Below are 23,863 nucleotides of genomic sequence, written 5' to 3'. Positions count from 1 at the left end.
TGCGGGGGATGAAGATGTCGTTTAGCGTTGTGGAGACAGAGAGAAAGAGAGAGAGAGAGAGAGAGAGAGAGAGAGAGAGAAGAGCGAGAATGAATGCGACACAATGGACAGCCAAAGTGGTCAGCTCGAGTCCAAAAACCTGCATTGCCAAGGCCATCTGGCCCCTTCTATCGGACCCGAGAGGACAGGAACAAATGACACAGCAGTACAGCACCGTCGACTGGAACGCACATCCTAGATACTTATAGTTACACATGGTCCAGCTGAAAGTGAGATTTAAGAGCATCATTTGAGGATTCCTTAGTCAGCTGTCAGCTATCAGGTGCTGTGAGAAGATCTCTAACTAGCTGACCACCTGATTCCTTACGAGTCAGTTTAGATTTTAAAGCGCTCCCGCATAATTTCTGACCAATCAGGCGTCTTTTCCCTGATTGGTTTCGGGGAATACATCTCACCTGTCAATCAAAGATGCGTTATAATGCGATTCTCGATTCTCAATCGAGGATGAGCTTTGGGAGTGAGGGAGCGGAGAGAGAGGGAAGGTTTTATTGTTCATTGTTTAGTTTCAAAACCTTGCTCTCTTCTGCTTCCTCTCTGTGAAACTCTCACATCGCAGCCGCTTTACGGCGTCACGCAGCGTCACACGGGCAGAATCACCGGTCCCGCGGTACTCGGTAAACACACTGCGTGTTTGTTTTGTCTGGCAGTTTAGTCGGCGGTTGGCTGAGGAGATCGGCATGGCAACCCTTGCGCTTTCACTCTTGAGCGCTCCGGTTGGTTAAAGGCAGCGGCCCCGGCCCCTGCAGAACGGGCCCCTAGGGACCGGCCCCCACACACTTGTCCGGGCTCCGGGGGGGGGGGGGGACACAAAAACACACAAACACACACACACACTTTTGTGTGAGGCTGTGAAATGCTGCGTGACCATAAATATATATATATGTGTGTTATGTATATATAAATAAATATAAATAGATGGATGGAGTGACTGACTGATCGATCGATAGATCGGTGGAAAAACTGATAAATAGATGAATTCCAACATGGCCGCAACACACTAAGGTCTAGAGGCAAGAAGAAGAACAGAACTGATCTTAACATCACACACAGTATAGACTAGTATCCATTACAATGAGACTGATATCTTCAAATGTTGGCAAAGATATTTATATCCCAATTGGTGTTTTTTCCTGTAAATGTACAATCATTTTCCACTCCTTCCGATGACTGTGGGGGCATGGAAGGGGGAGGAGGGAGGCGGATGAAACACTCAGTCAATCATCCTCTTCAGCATCAACACCAGCATGATGCTTGTAGCCGTAAACACAACAAGGTAGAAAGCCCCACTGTAACCCAGCCAGTCAAGGGCTTCTTGGACATTGATGTGAGGAGTGAGGCTGAGTGCAGTAAGTATCCCTGTGCAGTAAGGAGTCCTCAAGTCCTCCACTGCGCTCATAGGAACCCTCCCACCTGACCCCCCCCCACACACACACACACACACTGTTAATACACAACATCAATGCTACAGTGGTGTCATGTACTACAAAAAAAAAAATGGGGCGTGAGCACAGTAGTTGCCTGTTATAGTCTCTTGTTTTCCTAATAGGCCACATTCCACCTGTTGCTTAATTATTCTCTCTCTCTCTCTCTCTCTCTCTCTCTCTCTCTCTCCCTCTCGCACTCTCTCTCTCGCTCTCTCTCTCTCCCCCCCCCCCCCACATGATATTTCCACCTGACTCTACTCAATGCTTCTTTATGCACAGTACCGTTGGATTTTGTTGTGCTGTGTTCTGTGTGTTTTTTGTTGTGCTGTGTGTGTATGTGTGTGTGTTTTTGTATGTGTGTGTTTTTGTATGTTTGAGTGTGTGTGTTTGTATGTGTGTGTGTGTGTGTGTGTGTGTGTGTGTGTGTGTGTGTGTGTGTGTGTGTGTGTGTGTGTGTGTGTGTGTGTGTGTGTGTGTGCGCGCGCGGGCACGCACACCTGTATTTGTACATTCACACATGAAACGCACGCAAATCTCCACAGCCTGAGAGGAGCTGTCCCTGCAGCACCACGCGGCGACTCAGAACCGAGCAACAGACCACGGGGCGTCACTTTGAAGACACCGCTTCTGCGATGGAAATATCATACCGTAAAATGATTATCAGGAGATCCGCGTTGAGTATATCTAGTATCCCTTATATCCTGGCCACTACGATTCTAAATCAATCAGTAGCAATTGTTCCGCACTGTGTCCCCGCTTCAACCTTTTAAAGGTTGGGAGGCCTATCATCTTGTTAAAAGTAATATATATTTCACAAAATAATTTGCAGGTGGTTGCATTACCGGTTCCAGAATTTACTTATTTTTAATATATACATATTATACATATTGAATAGATATATATTCAATATGCTTCTTGCAATATTGACTTGAGTTGCGACGGCTCTGCATGCTGCACGCATGGTCCCTCGTGCAGAGCGCCGGGGCGCAGGGCCTCCAACACTCCGCCTCATCCAACGGGATTACGCAAGCCTCACAGTGGAAGGTGGAAGTGTAGGCGTGCAGAAGCAGATGTTCTCCGGTCACGTTTCAACACGACAGTCTCCAAAGTCCAAGCAGCGAAGCAACAAAGAATAATATAACGATTTCTTCTTTTTTTTGTTCTCAGGGTAAGGCCACTTGTTGGATCAAAAAACGGGTCATATATCCCAGTTAGGCTTCGGCTAGAACAACATGCACCTTGCTTGCTCCTCAGAAGTACACCATCAACCTGCTCCTGGTTTATTATTGCACTAACAGCTGGCGCTATAAGAAACTCTGCCCCTCCATAGGGGCCCGGGCTGCTGCTGCAGCAACACGTTGTTGGGTAACTTTGCCCCGGCTCCTGTTCCGTTTGGCACTCAGTGAGCATGAAAAGCAACACCACACAATAACACACGCTTACTGCACTGGCTTGACCTTAACCCCCCCCCCCCCCCCCCCCCCGACATGACCCCCTGAGGGACTCACCTATCGTGGTGATCACCGTGATCGCGAAGTAAAAGGAGCCGGCGAACTTCCACTGCACCCCGGCGCGGTGCGGCTCTGCCTCCATGATGATGGTCTCCAGCTGGCGGTAATCCTCGTCGCTGATGTTGTACTTGCCCTGGAGCCGCTTCTCCTCCGCCTCCAGTTGTTCCTTCTCCCGCATCTCGTACTCGGACTCCAGGGCGTCGAACACCGCGGCGCCCACCAGCAGGTAGGTGAACGTGCAGACGATCAGGGACAGCGTCCGCACGTTCTGCCGCTTCATGGCCACCGGGAACCGGCGAGTGAGAGGCGCATGTCCCCTCAGCTCTCCCGGGAAGCGGACGCAGCAGTCGGGGAAACGTCGGCGGCGTCTGGAGGTGCACACGCAGGCTGCTGCTGCCGCTGGTGATGGTGGTGGTTGTGCGTACTTCTGTTGGTGGTGGAGGAGACGGTGATGGTGGTGTGTCTGGAGTCTGGTGCGGTGGTCGCGGTAGTAGCAGCAGGGGTCGGGGTGCTCCGGATTCGGGGACAGACACAACAGGCTGCTGGAGCGTCTGGACCACGAGCCCTGCAGACGAGAGACCCTGCGCACAACCTGCCCAAACCAAGTCCCCCCTGCGCGAAGTGCCATCAACAAGAGGTTCCCTCGGTCCCCGTTCCCTCGGTGGTCAGCCGCCTTCCAGTGCCCAGGAATGATTGACCAAAAGCTGGGGGAAGAAAATGAGATCCAGCTTCTGTTATGGTTTAGTTGGATGCACGTGCTCTGCAATTTACTGGTGTGTCAGGTGCAACGAAGCCGTGGATGGGAAGGAAAAGACCCTCCGAGTGGAAAAGACCCTCCGAGTGGAAAAGACCCTCCGAGCGGAAAAAGCGTTTCCCCGCGCGTGTCCCACTCTCAAGTTTCACAAGACCCTGTTGAATATATCCGAGAGGTCCGGCTGGTCGTGCTGCATGGCATCCATTGTCTCAAGACACACACCCATCGGAACTTCTCTCCCTCTCTCTCTCTCTGAGATCGGGAAGCGTCCCTCGCCGAGGGGTCGTCATCTCGGACCGCGAACCGCTGAGTGGACGGGAAGACGTGAGCGTTACCGGGAAACCGGGAAGAAGAAGGGTACTCAGGAGGCAGGTTCCAGTCACACTCCCTTATCTTTCCCTTTTTCCTTCTGTTAACAACTTCATATTTTTCAGGTCAATCCAACACGAAAGCTGCGCCGACAGATCCCCTGATCCCCAGATGTTCACTGTGACTTCATATTGAAACATCCCATCAGTCCACTTCACCTGCAGATGTCTTCTCCTCTTCAATTCTGAGCAACATCAAAAAAGAAGAAAAAAGACTCATCAAAAGGTCATTACGGGGTCCTTTAACGCTCCGCAACCACATTGGCCCCCCGGGGCCCGACCCGGACCCTTTAGTTCACGTGTAGAACCCATTGGGTCGCCTGTTGCATGCATGCATGCATGCGTGCGTAAAAATACAAAATAAACGGTGTGTTGCACAGCACGTTCCGGGTGCTGTGGGGGTGGGTGGTCGCTGGTTGCCCCCTGCCTTCTGTATTGTCTCTCTGCGTTAACAAGTTTCACGATGCAACTCACGCGTCCTTGGCGTTATTTTCATCCTTTCTTGATCTCTCTCTCCCTCTCTCTCTTTCTCTCTCTCTCTCTCTCTCTCTCTCTCTCTCTCTCTCTGTCTCTCTCTCTCTCTCTCTCTCTCTCTCTCTCTCTCTCTCTCTCTCCTTTTCTCTCCCTGTGTCTCTTTCTCTCTAGCGTTCCTGACTATTTTTGGAAGCACTCACCCTAGCTCGTCACCCGGCAAAATCTGACTGCGTGCCACCCTCTCCCCCATCCCCCCATCCCCCCTACCACACACACACACGCACGCACGCGCGCGCACACACACACACACACACACACACACACACACACACACACACACACACACACACACACACACACACACACACACACACACACACATTTGGGTCGCTCTCTCCTACAATGACCACTCCCACTCATTTAGGCATAGAGGAGTTTACTCTGACTCATATGGACGCCATTTGAAGCCACCACACGCGCGCGCGCGTGTGCGTGCGTGCGTGCGTGCGTGCGTGTGTGTGTGTGTGTGCGTGTGGGTGTGTGAAAGCCAGGCGCAGTCTCTCGGCGAGGCGCTGTCCAGGGTGCTGAAGAGGACTGTTGCGCGCCGGGAGCGCGTTTGATCAACGCAAAAATCCAATTCCCGAGGTTACATATTCTGTATATGCCTAGATACAAACAAACGTGGACACAAAAAGATACAATGCAGTTTATGTATTTTTATTTGATTGCGTAAATGGTGCGATCAACTGTTACGCATCAACGTTTTTACGCCATTCTCTCGCCATCTCCTCTGTGTGACTGGCGCGTGCACTGTGCAGCAGCATCTCTGTTTCATTGAATCCATGAACTGTTAACATCAAACCACTTCATTTGATTGACACTCCATACTAAATAATATAATTAAATCTCAAAAATATGTATTTGAAAAAATAAAATAAAAATGGTCCACACCTTTAATGGTGGTTTTAAAAGAGGCTGCAGTATAAACAACGACATTATCATTAGCATTGTCATACTGTATTGTCAATTAAGCAAGTATATTTTTTAATCCCTGCATTGTTTTTTCCATTTCGATGATTCACTCATTTAAAATGAAAACCCTAATTCCTCCTTAGTGTTAATATATGAGGGGATTAAATAAGCCTATAGTCGATTATTTGCTTCCTTAATAAATTAAGGTGATTTTCTAGGTGAATAATATAAAGCAAGTATAATGCAGAGACCCATGTCCGGTTAACATTGATAACCGGGCATGGAGTCAAAGAGTTTAGTCAATTCCCAAGTGGCTGTGTATGGCTTCCTTCCCCAATAGAGAGATGCTTAGGTGAATCAATTTGTTGTGTCTCTTTACATTGTTGATATAGTTTTCATATTACATCACCCTACGTCAATCACAGGTGTGTTCCTTTGATGTACCAGGGCACAGGAAGTAGATTTAACCAGTGAAAAGGCGTCTGCTACCTGTTCCCCTACATCAAAGGAGCAGGCCATCATCAGTGTTATGAGCCACACCTGTGTTTCCTCTGTCTGTGTCACCGGGACTCCTATGCAAAGGTCTTTCCATTTGCATTAGATAACTCACGTGTGACAAACGCATGCTACTGCACAACCTCTGAAGGGCTGATAGGGCTACCTGGTCACCTGCTGGTTACATGCTGAGGCGACGCACCTTTCCTCTGTTTATTGCCATTGAAGGGAAGAGGCGTTTACAGGGAAGGAAGAAGAACTGAACTGTTTTGTGAAGGTCCCCCTTTATCCCTTAAACCCCTCCAGGGAAAGAGGGGGGGGGGGGATATGTGTCTCTTTAATGACACAGGCTTGATGGATATGGAGTCAATTATAATATAGAAGTCGTATTAAAAAAGACTGCAGTAGGAGGCTAATGGTTCTGGCTACTACCTCAACACATAATAATGATATGAACAGAAAAACAGGTTTGCATTTATTTTCTTTGCGACAATCTCAACATTAATACAGAAAGTAAAAAAGGGGTTGGTAAGCAGAATTCCTTGGCCATTGTTGCTGGGCCATTGTTTATATGTTAAGGATTAATTTAAAATTAACTGCAGTTGAATGAGCAAGTAAATTATGCATATGTTAAAACAACCTTGTTTGGATAGCCTGATAACACACTGCCAAAGAGAGGGCATGAGAGAACCCACTCATTTTCACATCAAAAAATGTGTTTTAGCATATATCCACATTTAGGATAGTAACATCCAACTGTGTACAACAGTCTATTGTTGATGAAACAAAATGCCTATAGCACTACAACAGCACTCAACACACACATATTACATGAAATAACTACTATTTGATTTGATAAATGGATATATCTGACATATATCTGAGGCCTACTAAAGGGAACATATGAGGGAGTAAAGGGCACTGTTCTGCTCAGCCAGAGCCTGTGGGGGCTGCAATGCCAATAGTTACTACAACTTAGCCCCTTCACATGCTAAACATGCCCTGTATGCTGCACTCTGTCAAGAATACATTTACAAATATTTCAAATTAGTGTCCAGAAGCCGCTAGACATTTCAATACTTATTTACATGACCGTAAGTTGAATTTACGATACTATTAAGAGTTATATGACATATCATAGTTTAAATACGACATCATTGTTGACCCCTATGAGGTAGGACCTCATAGGGGTCAACAATGACATTGTATTAAAACTAAGATATGTCATATAAGGCTTAAGCCTGCTACAAGTTATTAAAGGTAGGCTATCTGCTTCCCTAATCAACGGCGTCTGACTCCTTATAGCCTGAGCGCTATATTTAACCTGCGCGCCATAATTAGCCACTCTCCTCCTCACTTCTCCCGCGCTAACTTTCTGCTCAGCCCACGCGCTGCGAGATCGCACTGCGCTGGTGGAGAGAGAACGTGCGCGGCGGTGAAGTTCAATCATGGCAGCTTTTTGGTTGAGTCGCCATGGTGATGACACAGAGCACGTGTTGGTGGGATTGTAAGCTTTACGATGAGGAGCGGACGCGGTCTGCGGCGACGCATAGCTCTTCCTTCCCCCATAGAGAGACGCTTAGCTTCCTGATGCTTCGTGGTTTCTTTTCTGTTTTTACATTTGCTTTCACTTTAACAGCATTCTGTTACATCTTTACTATGATTCACGTCGTTATTATTCTTAGTGGACAAAACTTGGTGGTCAACAGGATACATTGCTCTTCATGTGTTGTATAGCAAACAGTGTGAGGTGATTGTAGATGTTTTTAATAAATAAAACATGGAAAATAAATGGTGCTGGTTATCACTGGCTGGCTGATTTTCAGCTGGTTTTAGCTTTCTGAATAATTCCCGGCGTGTACATGACACTCTGGAGTGGGGAGGTGTTACTTTCTGCTATTTTCTGCTCCAGTCTCCTTTTAGATCAGTGTGAGTAGAGATGATGTGCCACTGATTATCTCCCCAGAATTTTGTTTCAGAACCAGTGTTGTGTAGCAGTTTTTTATGATGAATGTTGTGGTGGGGTTAGAGGGTAGCTTGGATTGTTTTTGCAAGACTTTATTATGCATTGAAGCATTGTGTTTAATGAGCAGCTACCGACTCCCTTTAAGAAAACACAAGTAAAAGGGAAATGGGGATTAAACATTGCTATTTGTTTTAAATTCTGTCCAAATATACAACCTTATTAGGTTAAAACAGAAGAGATACAAGAAAATCTACAGCATGAAGCTGAATAGGAGTCATTTTGGCCTGGTTAGGTATTCACCCTAAAGTCTCAAGGTTACGTAAAAATGAATCTGTTTTTTTTCACTGTGTGTGTGTGTTTATGTGTGCGTGTGTGCATGTGTGTTGCTGCAGATAGCTTTCTTGTTAAGACACATGGTTTAGTGTTATTTGCAGGTCATATCCGTTAGGTGACGAAACTACAGCCAAGAACGCAGAAGAGCATTTCTCAGCACCTTTGTCTGGCAAGGCATTCTTTTGCACACTCACACACACACACACACACACACACACACACACACACACACACACACACACACACACACACACACACCCACCGGCACAAGCATGGACAAACATCCTCATATAGAGGCAGAGAAGCGCATTCAAACACACACACACACAGACCTACACTCAAGCACCCTCATAGGCAAGGAAGATTACACATACAGACACACAGACAGAAACACACTTCTGTCTCTCGGCCAAAACAGATAATAAAAATGAAACTTGAATGAAGTTAGCTGAGGTCAGACTGTCCATTTCATGACTCTATAAAAGGCGATAGGATCAAATGTTTCCATAGCACGGGTAGTCTGCCGTCTTCCCTCTCATGTGACAAACAAAGGAGAAGCTGCCTCAACGGCAGAGCGGAAAAGCATTAGCGAGCAACTTAATGCCTGATGTTCCTGCGGCAGTGGGGAAGAGCACTAATTGGAAAGGAGTATGTGTGTGTTGATTTTGTGTAATGGATTAATACATGCACATGTGAGGAATGGTATTCCTCCTCATATAGCAACAACCTGCTCACAGGCACTAGGAATTCATTTGATTATCTGCACGCACACACACACACACACACACACACAGTCTGTCTTGGCAATAACATAGAGGACAGCTCCCACAGAATCAGCTGCATAATGTAAATCTTTGTAGAAGATGAGATTAAGATGGGAGTAAAAGTGGATGAGATTTCTTTAAATAACTTATTTAGGAAAGAGAGGTTAGGCTGGATACAAGATTATTTTACCATGGTACTGTAAACTTGCCCCGTGTTTATTATACTGTTTTATATGTAGGCCAAGTATTGCTTGAATTGGCCTTCATTTTTTAATTAAAAACTCTAAATGTGGAATGTGTCTGAGCCATGTATAATCTGATCTCGATAGACAATCATTCTTTGCTTTTCAGAGGAAACCAAAAAAGAATAAAAAAAATAATTTCAGGCACATTTGATGTCTCGTTCCTGAAATTAATTGAAAGCCACTTCCACCGCCTTGAAGTAGAATCAAGTCAACCCATCTGGCGAGACTTACATTGCAGGCTCCCATTTAAGTACAAACATTACGATTCTACGATTCTGCACCAGTCGCACTCTGGAATATTTTTTGGTGGTACTGGAGGCTTGCGTTGAGTCAATTTTATGAAGTGCTTTTTAAAGAAAATGGGTTACACCAAAGGCATTGGAGGACACTGGGTCAAAGCAGCCAATGAGCCTGACAGAAGGACTAAAATCCTCACAATGGCGTTGAGAACAGAGATTATATCTACCGTCTGACCTGGGAACGATGAGTCTGGCCTCACCTCCAATCTTCCATGGACATTGTCTTTCAAAATGTAGCTTTAAACTTTTAACAATAATGCTGGGGGTTCCCATCCTTTTTAAGCCATGTCCCTCCAAAGATCTATATTGGAGGAGGTATGGGGTCGGCCTATATACAACTGGGGAGGTATATAGGCCGACCTTTTTCTGTCCGATGATTCAATGGCATATGCTGGAAAGAATAAGGTCCATTGTATTACATAGGTGATGACATACCATACAAGCATTCATAAAATAAACAGTATTTTGAGTTTCACCTCTCCTCGTGGCATCATTGTGGCATTATGTCATCCACATACATCATCACCCCTCATCGAGGTCACCACAGAGGTGTGGTGGGAGTGTATTTTCGTGGTTGCACACCCAATGTTGTCAAGCAGCCCCCTTGTGTCCAAAGCCCCTTCATCTGCAGCCAGCCATCCATCCATGGCCGACGCTGCCCTCCGTGAGTCACTGTGTACATGGGTTTTCTTTGAGTTTTTATGAGCCCCTTCGCCCCTCTGTTGGTGTGCAACGGAGCTGTTTCTGGAGCACAGTTAAGAATAATAAATCACTGCATTCATATATCGTTTGTTTTTCTCCAAGGCACATAACATGGTGAGTAGCGAGGAGATGACAGCTCATCTACCATGCTGCTGGGTGATGCCCACCCTGGTTCCCCCACAACGCTCACCACACACCGGGTATCACCGTGGGGGGGGGAGGAGGAGTGATGGAACTACCCGACTAGAGATGGGGGACGATTAGGGGGGGGCCATGTTGCTACGAGAGCCAGGCTGGGTGTACGTGCCAGGACACCAGGGTCAGGTCTTCAGTGAGCACGGGGGGGGGGCGGGTCAGGACCTGGGTTTACCGTCTCATCCCGAAGACAAAGGCTGCTCTTGGACAGGAGTGCCCGTCTGTGTGCTGGGGCCTAACCCAGGCCAGAGGGATGAGACGGCCCGTCTGTCCCTACGATCCCTCCTCCAGCACCATCTGGTAACCAGAGCCGCCCTGCGCAACGTACGGGGAAACCAGCAGCGCATAATCTAACAATTATAACCTACCCTCAGGGTGGTGGTGGTGGTGGTGGTGGTGTACTGATATTACATTGATATTGGAAATAAACCAAGGTTGCCTTTATTTATTTTTTCAAGCATTTATTTACAAATGATGCGCCAATTCCAACAGTTGAGTTATCCTCTGTGGTGAATAATGAGGGTGAAGAATATTTTCATTGCGGTATTCAGCACATTTGGTTGTTTTTCCGTCTGCCTCCTGAAGAAGTTTTATTGCCCGTGAGCACACTTTCTCCACGGAGAAAGTGTTTTCGCTGATGCAAAAGGGCAATATTACTCATTCAACCCTTATGTAAAACAAAGGTCATTTAGCAAGTGGTTTTGCCTCCAGATAAAACCTCAGCGTAAACCGGTGGAAACAAACATTCAAGAGGGCTCCGACCTGTGGTAAGCAGCGCTCACTCGGGCCCTTCCACTGAAACGACGCTAAACACATTTATAGGATTCTTCTTTATGTGCACACACATAAACACCCTTCAACAAGGCAGTATTTACATGAGACTGCCATAACAAGGCTTTTACAGAACATAACAACCTCCTCTAGCATGCTGCGATGGAGCCCCGCCTGCCTCGGGCCCCTGGGGGCCCCCTCAGGCCCCGGCCTCGGGCGGGGTGTCCAGCGCCTTGATGTGGACGCTGGGCAGGCAGAACCAGGAGAGGGGCAGCTCCCGCCCGCCGCTGCTGCTAGAGTCGTCCTGGAAGCGGATGTTGAGGTAGAAGTCCCCGGTGCAAAGGAAGAGCAACGCACCCGCGCACACTGCCTTCTCCTGGGGCTGCACCTGGAGGGACAGCACGAGATACAGGGCGGCTTAGCTCAGCAGGTAGCGCAGTTTGACTTGTACCCGGAGGGTTGCTGGTTTGATCCCCGCCTCTTCCTAGAGTGTCAAGGTGGCTGTGAGCAAGACACTTAACCCTAACCGCTCCTGTTGAGCTGGTCGCCTTGCATGGTTGACTCCGCCGTCGGTGTCTCAATGTGTGTATAAAACGTTGTAAGTAGCTTTGGATGAAAGCGTCTGCTAAATGCCCTAAATGTAAATCTAAACAGACCACCCGGACTGGGCTAGGGTGGCGAGTGTCGGATGAGGGATTGTCTGGTCAATGTTCGGAGTGACAAACCGTCTGGTCGAGGTGGAACATAGGTGTGGTGAGGCCGAGGTTTTTGATTGGTGGTCTGGTGGCCTTGGGCCATTTGCTTAGATTATAATAACACTACTTTGCTTACTTGTGATAAACATGCACAGTATATTTTTTAACATTCCTTTGGTTTCCCCATGACACCATTAGACAGTAAATGCTTGTCTCCCCCATTGCCCCTCAGACACATATCTTTTTATGGTTACTTCTGTCTATGTTTTTCAATATTCTTTATAGGCTTGCTGTACTTTAAGTTTTTAGTATTTTTCACCCTTATTTTCTTATTGTTATTTGTTATTTTTCTTTCCCCATTCCTTTCCATCTTGAGCAGACTCAGCAAAACAATGCCTGGGGATTACTGCATTATTCTGAATATGAGTGAGAAAATATCTATAAAATATGATATGTCATTACTCCTGGAAGCAACTATATCTCCCCCAGGGATTTCCCCCTATAGGCAAAGTGGTGTATTGCGCTTATGAGGAATTACTCACAGTGACATTATGGAATGAGATATCGACTTTTTACAAATGTTAAGGGACGTGCCCTCTATGTGCACCTCTTGAACTGCCATTTAATCCAAAATCCCTTCTAAATGTTAGATCAAACCCATCAAACTTTCCACCATTCCACCGCCGAGATACGGGCACACCAACAACAAAAACAATAATTCCAACAATAACAATAGGTATCCACGGACACACGTGATAACAGGAAGTGGAAGACACCAGGCCACCAGCACTCACGGCGTCGATGTGGAAGGTGTTGGAGCCGATGAAGGTGACGGCGTCCTGCAGCTCGTGGTTCAGCACGCCGTTCTGGTAGTCCTGGCAGGGGACGGCGGTCAGCGCGAAGGGCCCCACCGTGCCCTGGCTGCGGTTGGTCAGCCTCACCTCCAGCTCCACCGCCTCGCCCACCCGGCACTGGGCCACCACGTCACAGTCACATGGCTTCCCGCTCACCGCCACGTCTGAATGGTGGGGAGAGGGGTAGGGGGGAAGGGGGAGAGAGAGGTTTGGGATGTTTTGAACTTGTTGTTTGCATCAGGTTCGTAACTTAAGGTTAATAACTCCTTGACCACGTCAATGGAGGCAGACATTGAAACGCGTTCCATTTGAAAATAACAAAGGAGAGAGAGAGAGAGACAGTCAAGACAGTTTGTTTAAAGAGAGATTTTCAAAATCAACCAGGGATGACCAAAGTGCTTTAGAGCTTAGGTCAATTAAAATGGCAATTAGAGCGAGAGAGAGAGAGAGAGAGAGAGAGGAATAGACAGAGACAGAAACAGAGACAAAGAGCGAGAGAGAGAATAACCACTTATTGCTATTAAGCAACCTGGAATTAAACAATCCAATATTATGGTATACCTCTGTATAGCTATACATTTTGACATTGTTAAATGGTATACCTTTATAAATATTTCTCGTTTATGCTAATCTGACGTGCTTTGGCAATGCAAACAACAATGTACATTTCCCATGCTGCCAAAAGAGCCCTTTGAATTGAATTGACCTGACAGAGAGAAAAAGAGAGAGAGAAAGAGGGAGAGACGATAAGACGAAAAAAAGAGGAAGAAAGAGAGAACAACAGAGAGATGAGTGGGAGGGGAAAATGGAGAGAGACTTAGGGAGAGAGACAGAGACGGGTGGGGGAAGGAGAGAGCGAGAGAGAGAGAGAGAGAGACCGGGGTGGGAGGGGGAAAGAGAACAACAGAGCGAGATAGCGAGGGTTAGAGGAGCTTGTCCAACCACAGGGAGATTAGCATGGCTGAACATGCAAATAAGAGATTTGACCAAGCAAACGTCTTAAACCTTGTCTTCAGGACGGTAAACCCAACGTTTTGTCTGATTCGTGTGAAAGACATTTCTTCCTGTGGTTTGCATACTCACAAACGGCTAGTTGCATCAATAAAAACACGCTGACCATTGCACGCAACATTCATATCATCGTCCGTCTCAACAACGATGCCCAAAGTCGCCTGGAGCCCCCCTGCCCAACCCCTGTGTGTGTGTGTGTAGGACCTGGTCCTACACACACGCGCGCGCGCGCGCGTAAAGAAACACATACACACAAACACACAAATGTACGCTTTCTCACACAAACAAACACCTTCACACACACCTACACGCAAACACACACACGAACACTCTCCGACACACACAAACACCTAGCCAGCCAAATTTATTAGCGGCTAATGTGTCACCGCACGCTATATCCACCCTTCTCCCTACTAATTCTGCCATTCCAGTATCCATTTCACCAAACATGAGTTTCGGTGATTTTCTCATGGATTATCATTGACTTTTTTGGTATTTTATTATTTCTTACGGCACCTGTTGCCCTCCTAACCCTCCAGGACAGCAGGGGGTCTTCTGCTTTGCACTAAGCCGCTCAGAGGTCACGATGTAGGGGGGCCTGGCGCAGCTGGAACCAGGATCGAGTGGCCTCACAAACAACATGGACCGGACTATTGGTGCTTCCCTCCTACGAGTGGGGACTGGAAGGAGCCTCTACTGGAGCCAACCGGACGCTGTGGCGGTGGGGAGAGGACTGTCCCGGTGCGTGTGTGCATGCGTGCGTGTGCATGTGAGGTACACATTCTAAGTGGCGGCCCTGCCCGCGGCGGACATGAATGGGGTCAGGGTGCTGTCCCGTGTCGGCTGGGTGAGGGGGTGGAGGTTGAGGAGAGAGCGAGAGAGAGAGAGCGAGAGAGAGAGAGAGAGAGAACCAGGGTGGGCGTGCGAGCATGGTGACCGCTGTGGCAGTGGGAGAGCGAGGGGCCCCGGGGGGCCTGGAGCAACAGGAGGGTGACATTCAGCACCACATCGCTGCTCTAGTCTGCGCTAGGGGTGGAACTCCGCACTCCAAATACAGTAACGACATCCCAGAATAACCAGCGGTGGGACTGCGTCTGCGCCGGGCAGACAAAGTGTTCATGACAACAGTAGCGGTGGAGGTAAAGGATACGCCGGGGGAGGGGAAGACGAGAGCAACGACAGCAACAACACAAAGGCGCCCGCTTTTTTTCGGAATGTGCAGACACGCTGCGACACAGCCATTCTGATCACAACCAGAGGGAACAGGACTTTGATCATGAGTGTGGCACAGAACATCCTAGTGGCGACGATAAACAAATGAAGCAAATCCATGAGAAAACCTGAGTGACGACCTGTGTGATTGTATGCTGTGTGTGGACGAGGTAGTGGACTACAACAATGGAGTGGACTACAACAATGGAGTGGACTACAAAAATGGAGTGGACTACAACAATGGAGTGGACTACAACAATGGAGTGGACTACAACAATGGAGTGGACTACAACAATGGCATCCACATGTGGCTGATCGTTACTGAACCAAGTTGATCCAGACCCATGTAGCATTCGCTTCAGAAACAAGGGGCGCTACAGTGTGTGTGGAGGGACACACGCACGCACGCACACACACACACTCACACAAACACACACACAGTGTGATGTCATAGTCAGCTGGGCCTCACAGTCTCACACGCCACCTTCCCAGGTAGTTATATTTAGTTTCTTCAATGTCTGGTTGCTAGGAGATGCGTGAATTATAGCTAGTCTACATGGGGGCATATGAAAGGGGTAAAGATAAATATGTATGCAGATAAAAGTAAAGAAAATTGTCAGTTGCACACAAACACACACATACACACACACACTGAACTGGCTCTGCGTCAATATGGCATGGCTTTGTGCTTTTATTCACAGCACACCTGGGTTTGACTAGCCTCTTCAAACCCTGTCAAAGGCAATAGGGTTCATTCTACGTACTCCACCGAAACCAAGACAGACAATCACAGTAAAGACATCCCATAATTCACTGCGATCGACCGAATAGGGAAGAAAGAGGGTCTAAAGAGACTGATACCTTATGTTATGAGACATTATTTTTCCACTCAGTGCTCTGAGCAGGGACTGGGTTCTTACCCACTCCTGTCCCAGAGTCTCCGGTGAAAGTGCTACAACATACGGGCTATCATCTTGACCTTTATCGTTCTGTGTCAATATGATCCTCTCGCTCTCTCTCTCTCTCTCTCTCTCAACAAAGGTTAGCTTCTAGCTTTTGATTCCTGTTAAGGATGGGGGCAGTGTGGAGGGTGTGGTGAAGAAACAGACAGGGTGGGGGACCATTATTTGAAGGGCCCCTGGTTCCCATCAGGCCCCATGGGCCACTTCTCGAGGAGAGAGACCGATTAGATGAGGGCAGATTGGCCCCCAGATTTAAACTCAATGATCTTCCCTCTCACTCACACACATGTCGGGGTGTAAGAGCTGCTTATCAAGCAGACAGCAAAGCTCAGAGCTAGGTCAACGGCAGCAGACTGGTGGGTTAGAGGGTTCCAGATGTGTGTGTGTGTGTGTGTGTGTGTGTGTGTGTGTGTGCGTGTGTGGTCTGGTACTGGCAGGATACGAGGCTGTAACATGCATTTCTGCAGCCTTTGTGACCAGAGGTGATAAGGCAGATTGTATTCATTTGAAAAGCTAACGGGAGGTGTAACGTGTGTGTGTGTGTGTGTGTGTTGTGTAACACATTTAGCCAGGACGGCTGTGGGTCTTGAGAGCAGGTTGGCTTTAATGTTCGCATACAGCAGAGCAGCTGCCAGACCAGCCGCGCTCTGCGGAGGCAAAGCACTGCGGCAGGCGTCGCCACGGCAACCGGGCTCTGGCCCCGGCTCCTAACAGGCGAGAGCCGAAGCGCTCGACACACCTCCATCCAGTGTCAGTTTGGAAGCCAGAGATTAAAGGGAGAGCGTCTCTCTCTCTCTCTCATAAAAAACTTAATGAAAAAATAACTTTCTTCATTCAAAAGCATCTTCATCTCTCCTAGCCTCAGCGTGCCAAACATATCGACCAGTCAGAGCCTCAGTTCAGTCCTGTTCTTCACACGAGGCCCCGTTAAACAGCCAAACGAGGACTAACGCAAAACAGACATGTCTTCATTAGATCTGGCTAAAGTGACATCAAAAGGCCTTCTGCTGCGGTGCGACCTGCAACCCCCCCGCTTCACAAAGTGAAAGTCCTGCCGATGCTTTGGCCCGTCTCGCTCCCCATCGCCACCACTGCGCTGTGGGCTAATGCTAATCAAACGCCGCCACAGTGCGGGCTCCGTGCTGCGGGGGGCCGGGCGTCATGGTGTTTGTAGTTATTTATGGTGTGCGAGCCACCGTGTCAGCTGTACTGTGCACTGTGTGCTCCAGCAGGAGGGAGAGGGGAAGGACTGAACAGAGGCCTGGAGGGGAGCCATGCGGGGCGCGGAGGGGACAGGTTGGCTCCGCTTCAGAGGAGGTGGGGGCCCCCCAGCTCAACGCTTCGACAGAGGAGCTGGAAGATGATGATGTGAAGAAAAATGTAATAAAAAGGTTGTGCCGCGTGCCGCTGCCGTTCTAAAAATAACCCGCGGTCTCCGATACACCCCCCCCCCCTGCCCCCCATAAGCCATCTCACGCGCCTCCCCCCCTCCCTGTATAATCATTCCAATAACAACCACTCTCTCTGTTCCTGTGGTTCCTTTCCCTTCCAGGAACGCGTGCGTGTCCACGTTGCGTGCGGACACAGCGCACAGACCCTGCAGGGGGAGGAGTGGGGCTATGGCTGGCTGTGCTCGTGTCTCTCTCCGCCCCACGTCCCGCTGAAGGGAAACATGTGAGCGTCTTTTATTTATTTAATCGCTGCGGCACGGTAGCGCTGGCTTTATTGTGATTTGCTTTACGGTAAGCGCTCCACTTATTTGTAGCGTATGTACAACGGGACACACAGTCAATCCTGATGGAAAACAAACAAAATGAGCCTTAATGGGCATATATTACGTCCCCGGCCTCGTTTATGAGCACCCTGCCTAATCACAGTCCATCTGGAGGCTTGTTTGATGTGCAGCAGATGTTGATGTCACCTTAAGCTAAGCTTATTTGCGATATTTTCCACCGACGGAATGTCCCTTCTTGCCTGTCGTAGATGTCGCTTCTTTCCAAAAAAGCTAGCCAGTGTGGTCGTCGTAGCACATAAGGTTACATCTATAGCATGACACTTTGCGCATAACGTCACATTTCCCCTTCTTGAGGCTACGAATGTTGCTAGAAAAACGTATAATATAATTTTCTCGTCCTTCGAAGAAAGCAACTGAGAACTCAGAAGGAAGCATTCGGGTACAGCCCTAATCATGGGTATGGCGATAGATTGATTCCGATTGGCCCAAGTGAGAGCGATCCTCAGCGGCTGTAGTTTTTCCATTCAAACCACAAAACATTGCTTGTTTCAAAGGGTGCTTTGTGTGATTTGAATCCACCGTTTGGTTATTCTTCAATACGCTTGGCTGGGGAAACAACTCACAGTTTGCTGTTAAATAATGAATGGTCATGATTTAGCACCTGTTCAATATACTTTAATCTGCCTCTTTTACCCGATACAGCAAGTGTGCTCTGACACACACAGGCACACACACAAACACACACACACACACACATAAAGAACCTGTGTTGCAACAGCTGTGAATCAGGTTAGTGTTTCCTTTGGCTAAAGGGTGAACTAGCAGGTCAGAGGGAGAGCACAGCAATAATTAATGATCTAGTAAGGTGTGTATAATGAATGCATTAATATTAACACATGCTCACCAGCACCAACAAATAGCCAAGGGCTCTGTGTAGAATCACACATATAAAACAGTACAGGTTCTTTTCTCCCCTCACCGGTCCTGATGGGGACTGATCAAAAATGGAGTAGGGCATAGAGAAGGTTCTGGAACAACATCACTCTTTGAAGAACACGATTGAAACAAAGCGCTTTTAGGATCCGCGTCTGCCAACGCATTCCGGTTGAGCTGAGCGCAGCAGCTAGCCTGAGCGTAGAAGACTAGCCTGAGCGTAGCAGACTAGTCTGAGTGTAGCAGACTAGCCTGGGCGCCGCAGCTAGCCTGAGCGTAGCAGACTAGCCTGAGCGTAGCAGACTAGTCTGAGCAAAGCAGCTAGCCTGAGCGTAGCAGACTAGCCTGAGCAAAGCAGCTAGCCTGAGCGTAGCAGCCTAGCCTGAGCAAAGCAGCTAGCCTGAGCTTAGCAGCCTAGCCTGAGCGTAGCAGCCTAGCTTGAGCGTAGCAGCTAGCCTGAGCGTAGCAGACTAGCCTGAGCAAAGCAGCTAGCCTGAGCATAGCAGCCTTGCCTGAGAGTAGCAGACTAGCCTGAGCGTAGCAGACTAGCCTGAGCGTAGCAGACTAGCCTGAGCGTAGCAGCCTTGCCTGAGCGTAGCAGCCTTGCCTGAGCGTAGCAGCTAGCCTGAGCGTAGCAGCCTTGCCTGAGCGTAGCAGACTAACCTGAGCGTAGCAGACTAGCCTGAGCGTAGCAGCCTTGCCTGAGCGTAGCAGACTAGCCTGAGTGTAGCAGACCAGCCTGAGCGTAGCAGACTAACTCAGATCCTCCTCTTTGAATACGACACGCTCAACGAGCAAAGCAGGGTTGTTTTACCCAGGCAGTCCTGGGTCTTCCCACAACGCACCTCTCCGATTAGGGCTTTGTTTGACGTTTTGAAAAAGTGATGGAATACAAATGTCAGCAGCTTTCTTCAATTTCAAAACCAAATGACGTGTTTTATCAGTTCAAAACGTTAAAGGGATAGATGTCTTTTGGCTGGCTAGGCTGGACGCCTGACCTAGCTTGAGCTGAACCCCTGCCCTGTTCTGAGGCTGGTCTGTCCGCGGCCTGACTTTGCGTTCCCCTTGTCCGACCATAGAGACCAAACGAGCCTATAGATCCACGTCTCAATGCCTGGTGCTGCACTGATCTCTGGTAAAACTAACAGTTGGTCCTCCACACCTATGTGTGAAGAACACACACACACACACACACACATACACACACACACACACACACACACACGGCTTCCAACGGGCCCAAACTCGATTTATTCTGCGGTTACATGTTATAGCGTCTTAAGTAAGGGCGAAAATCTCATTACATGACCCGTGGTTGGTCGGTCCCAACCCAGTGACTTTGAGTAATGTCAGGTGGGACGCGGGCGGTGGTGGGACCGGGCCGTCGTCTGGCCTAAAATATCTGCTGAGTCATCACCTCACACCACTCCTGATGTTAATAAGTCTTGATGGCTGGAGGATGATGATGAGGATGATGACGGGGAGTTTTTCCTTCTCTGGGCCGCAGTGAAGTCTATCTAAATCTATCTTGATAAAAAAAATAAAAATGGTGAGCTTGACTTGAGCTATCTTTACCGGAATCATTTTTTGTTCCTTTGGCGTCGCAGGTTCACCAGGAGAGTAGAGGGGGGAGGGGGAAGGCTGGTTTAGACTGAGCTATGAGGAGGTAGCGAGGACTTGGGACAGGACGTGGAGGAGGTAATAGGTGATTATTACTCCAGTGATAGTCGTTATAGTGGTGAAATATTGTGGGCTTGCCGGGATTCTTTCACTGTCGTTCACCCTTGTCGGAATCCATTACAATAAATAGAGCATATAATCAATCAAGAATATTTCTTCTTACATTTCAATTGCATAGAATTGCTCCTTAAAGCCCTGGTTTCTATATGTGCCATTACGTTGGAAGGGGTGTATGAGGATTTCTACGTCGACAATCAGATGCCATTCTGATGAGACCCGGGAGCTGTAAGCCCTGCACACAGCCCTCTTTTCCATTTCTGCTGAAGAGTCAATTCATAGGCACGTCACGCACAGAAATATGCCACTGTTTCCCCTACATTGGTGTGTATAAAGGCACTGCATGTTTGCAAGACATGATAGGTTTGAAATAGACATCTATTTAATGATTCAGCATCGTGGGAAGAGGAGAGAGTGGGGAGGGGCCACTTTGTTTAACTTCATTATAATCACACTGCAACGTGACGCAGCTTCTCCCTAAGACAATATCAGGGAATGTCCTTGACGAGGGAAACGGAGAGGGAAGAAAAATGAATCTTAAATACTGCTTCTGAAAAATATGAGACATGGATATGTTTGAGATAATTCTTAAAAGAATAGCATTAAGCGCAACTCATTTCCAAAGAACACTGCATTTAATATGAGTCGATAAAAAGTCATATATATGTACAGGTAAAAAGTATAAATATAAAATAAATAGATAGTCCTCTGCATATAAGTACATTAAAACCCACACATACCTAAAGTAACTACAGCCATTTCCAAACGGTGTGTGTTATGGACGGCTATGAACCTGAAACATGAAGCATAGATTTTAGGGGCTGCTCCAGGGGAAGGTTAATGTATGTTTCACACCAGCTGCACTTAGCCCACTCCCTCTTCAAGCCAAGAACTGAAGCTTTAAAAAGAGCTTTCATTAAGTCTCTGGGGTACGTTGTGGCTGTTGTATTATGCAGTCACTTAGAAATCCTCAGGTCAGTGAAGGCCCACCACCACCATCATCCTTGTATCTCCCAGTGGATCTCCAAAGCCATCTCTCGACAGAGGTGAGGACACTTTGTCATAGCCGGTTGAACATCAAACTCTTTTACAGTCCTCTCTCTAATTACTTCCCTTTTGAACAGAACACATCTGATTAAATCGGAGAGTTGTGTTTTTTTTTATTGCCAGAGTTTTGGGCCTAAAAGGCAGAGAGATATATCATTATAATTAATTGGATACTGCCCCGCTCTTGTATGAACAGGGTATAAGACACAACCCCAGATGCACCGTAGCTCATTACACTTGCTAAATAGTACATTGCGACCATGTAAGACAACCCGTCTGCATTCACTTAGACGCATTATTGGGGTCTCTGGAGGAACAAGTAAAAATATAGATTCCTTTTGACGTTATCATAGTAATGATATGTTAATAAAAGATATTCTGGTAGTGGTGGCTTTTTGAGTCGTTGAAGGAGACTGATGGAAAACCATTTTTGTGCCGAATAGACAAACCCAAACATAGAGAAGTCACTCAGCCAAACACAAGTGGCTGATGCTCTCCTGCGCTAAGCCCAATATCTACTCTGCGGAAAAATTAAAATGAAAAACCCAACCACGAGAAGAAAAACCCAAAATGCCCCACACGTGTGGAGTGAGTGCACTATCTCTGTTGGCGAGGACGGTTTCGATGGAACGCAAAAGCCTTTATCGCCCGACAAATATTTGACCAAGCCAGACGGTTTGTGTGTGTGGGTGTGTGTGTGTGTGTGTGTGTGTGTGTGTGTGTGTGTGTGGCCACTTGATTGAGCGTATGGACAAGGGCTGCACTGAAAGGACTCCACCTAGCTTTCTCCGGTCTAACATCATCACAAGAGAACAGAAAACCAAAGCCAGCGTCAGACAACCGGTCAGACCACTGCCCCCCTGCTGGCCCAGCGTAGCAGCGGACAGCTGTGGCCTCCAGTGGTAAATGGATTGACAAATGGACTGCATTTATATAGTGCTTTTCCAACCAGTGGCCACTCAAAGTGCGTTACAATATTATTTATTTTAACGATTTATTTTTTGAAGGACTTATTCTTTTTATTGTATAAGTAGTATTGTATTTTATTGAGTAAGTCAGGAAGGTATGGGAGAGAGTGGGGAAGACATCAGCAGCATTGGACCACGGGCAGGAATAAAACCCGGGCCGCTGAGGTAAGGACTGGGCCTTAGTGCTACCCGCTCTACCCGGTGAACCACCAGGGCGCCCCAGCGCTTTACATCATTACCTGACATTCACCCATTCATTCAAACCTTCACACGCCGACAGAGGTGTCAACCATGCGAAGCGACAGCCAGCTCGTCGGGAGCAGTTAGGTTGAGGTTTCTAATGATCGCCTCGACACTCTGGGAGCTGGGAGGAGCTGGGGATCGAACCAGCAACCTTCTGGTTACCAGCCAACCTGCTCTACCGCCTGAGCCACCCCCACGTGGGCTGAGGAGGAGGCTTGTTTGAGGACCACAGCCGAGTCCAACTCATCAACCAGCTCTGCACCGAGAAAGAGAGAACCTCGTACCACATGACATGGCCGTCCCATGAGCGCGGTCATATGCTGTACCGTAAAACCCATGTACCTGCCAGCCCTCCCCAGGCCCCAACCCTTCCTGCATCGTAGCTTTGACTTTGCTTCCCTGGATGCAACACAAATTGAATATATTTACCTCAGGAAAAAAAGGTTACAATAAATCATGCCTTTTTGTGCCTGATCACATCTTTGTGCCAATTGAGGTCAAGGGACACATTGTAACTCGGCTAATTGAGTTGTTTAGCGGACATCCAAATTGAGGATAATTAAAGGGAACGGCCACTGGAAGGACCGGGCCGCTGGCGGAGGAGGCTAGCCCAGGTGGGGAGACTGTGGGGGGCAGAGCAGAGCTGGCACTGCATCCATTTTTAAAGATACAATCAAATGGGCAGGGAATGCTCGCGAGTAGAGCAGGGACGTAGTGGTGTGGGTGAAGTGGCCTCTATAATGAGACAGAGGAGGTTCAGTATGCAGCAGTCCACCTGTTACAACACATTGGATTTTGTGCGTAGTGTTACAAGCTTCTATGGGCCACAGAGTACACAGTAGCTTTTTAAGATTTTAAGATATTTTGACACCAAATTAGCATCAGCATGGAAATGCTTGCAAAAGAGATAATGTTGACCTTTCTCCGCAACATTATGAATTCCACAGTTATTTTTGTTTTCGGCGTTGAATCGCCAAGAACAGGGCCCTAAATTAACATCTGTCGCCAGCCAAGACTTAACCATTTTTCAAGTAAAACAATCCAGCGCAATTGCTTGTCCAGTCGAATTTTCAACCACCCGCAGGTAAAAAAAACACAGTTCTTAAAGTTAGTTTTGGACCCTTGTCAAAAAG

The 23,863-nt window shown here is 47.8% G+C and overlaps 2 protein-coding genes across 4 annotated transcripts in view; both read right to left on the bottom strand.

Moving 5' to 3' along the window:
• Positions 1-3,623, bottom strand: part of kcnk9 (potassium channel, subfamily K, member 9) — a gene marked incomplete at both ends in the record, with an annotated part of 27,072 nt that extends 23,449 nt beyond the window's left edge. The window contains one exon of the mRNA XM_079749404.1: positions 2,993-3,623. Within this exon, the coding sequence (XP_079605530.1) occupies positions 2,993-3,623 (631 nt within the window). The remainder of the gene's footprint in view (positions 1-2,992) is intronic.
• Positions 3,624-11,002: 7,379 nt separating this feature from the next.
• Positions 11,003-23,863, bottom strand: part of trappc9 (trafficking protein particle complex subunit 9) — a 145,539-nt gene continuing 132,678 nt past the window's right edge. For all 3 annotated transcript variants that reach the window (XM_079749804.1, XM_079749806.1, XM_079749805.1), the window contains 2 exons: positions 12,823-13,046; positions 11,003-11,721 (listed from right to left, as the gene is read on the bottom strand). In XM_079749804.1, coding sequence (XP_079605930.1) covers positions 11,533-11,721; positions 12,823-13,046 — 413 coding nt within the window. In that variant the 3' untranslated portion in view covers positions 11,003-11,532. The remainder of the gene's footprint in view (positions 11,722-12,822; positions 13,047-23,863) is intronic.

Source organism: Pollachius pollachius (genome assembly GCF_949987615.1).
Source record: "Pollachius pollachius genome assembly, chromosome: 13".
Taxonomy (NCBI): domain Eukaryota; kingdom Metazoa; phylum Chordata; class Actinopteri; order Gadiformes; family Gadidae; genus Pollachius; species Pollachius pollachius.
This window is presented reverse-complemented; position numbering and strand designations above follow the sequence as displayed.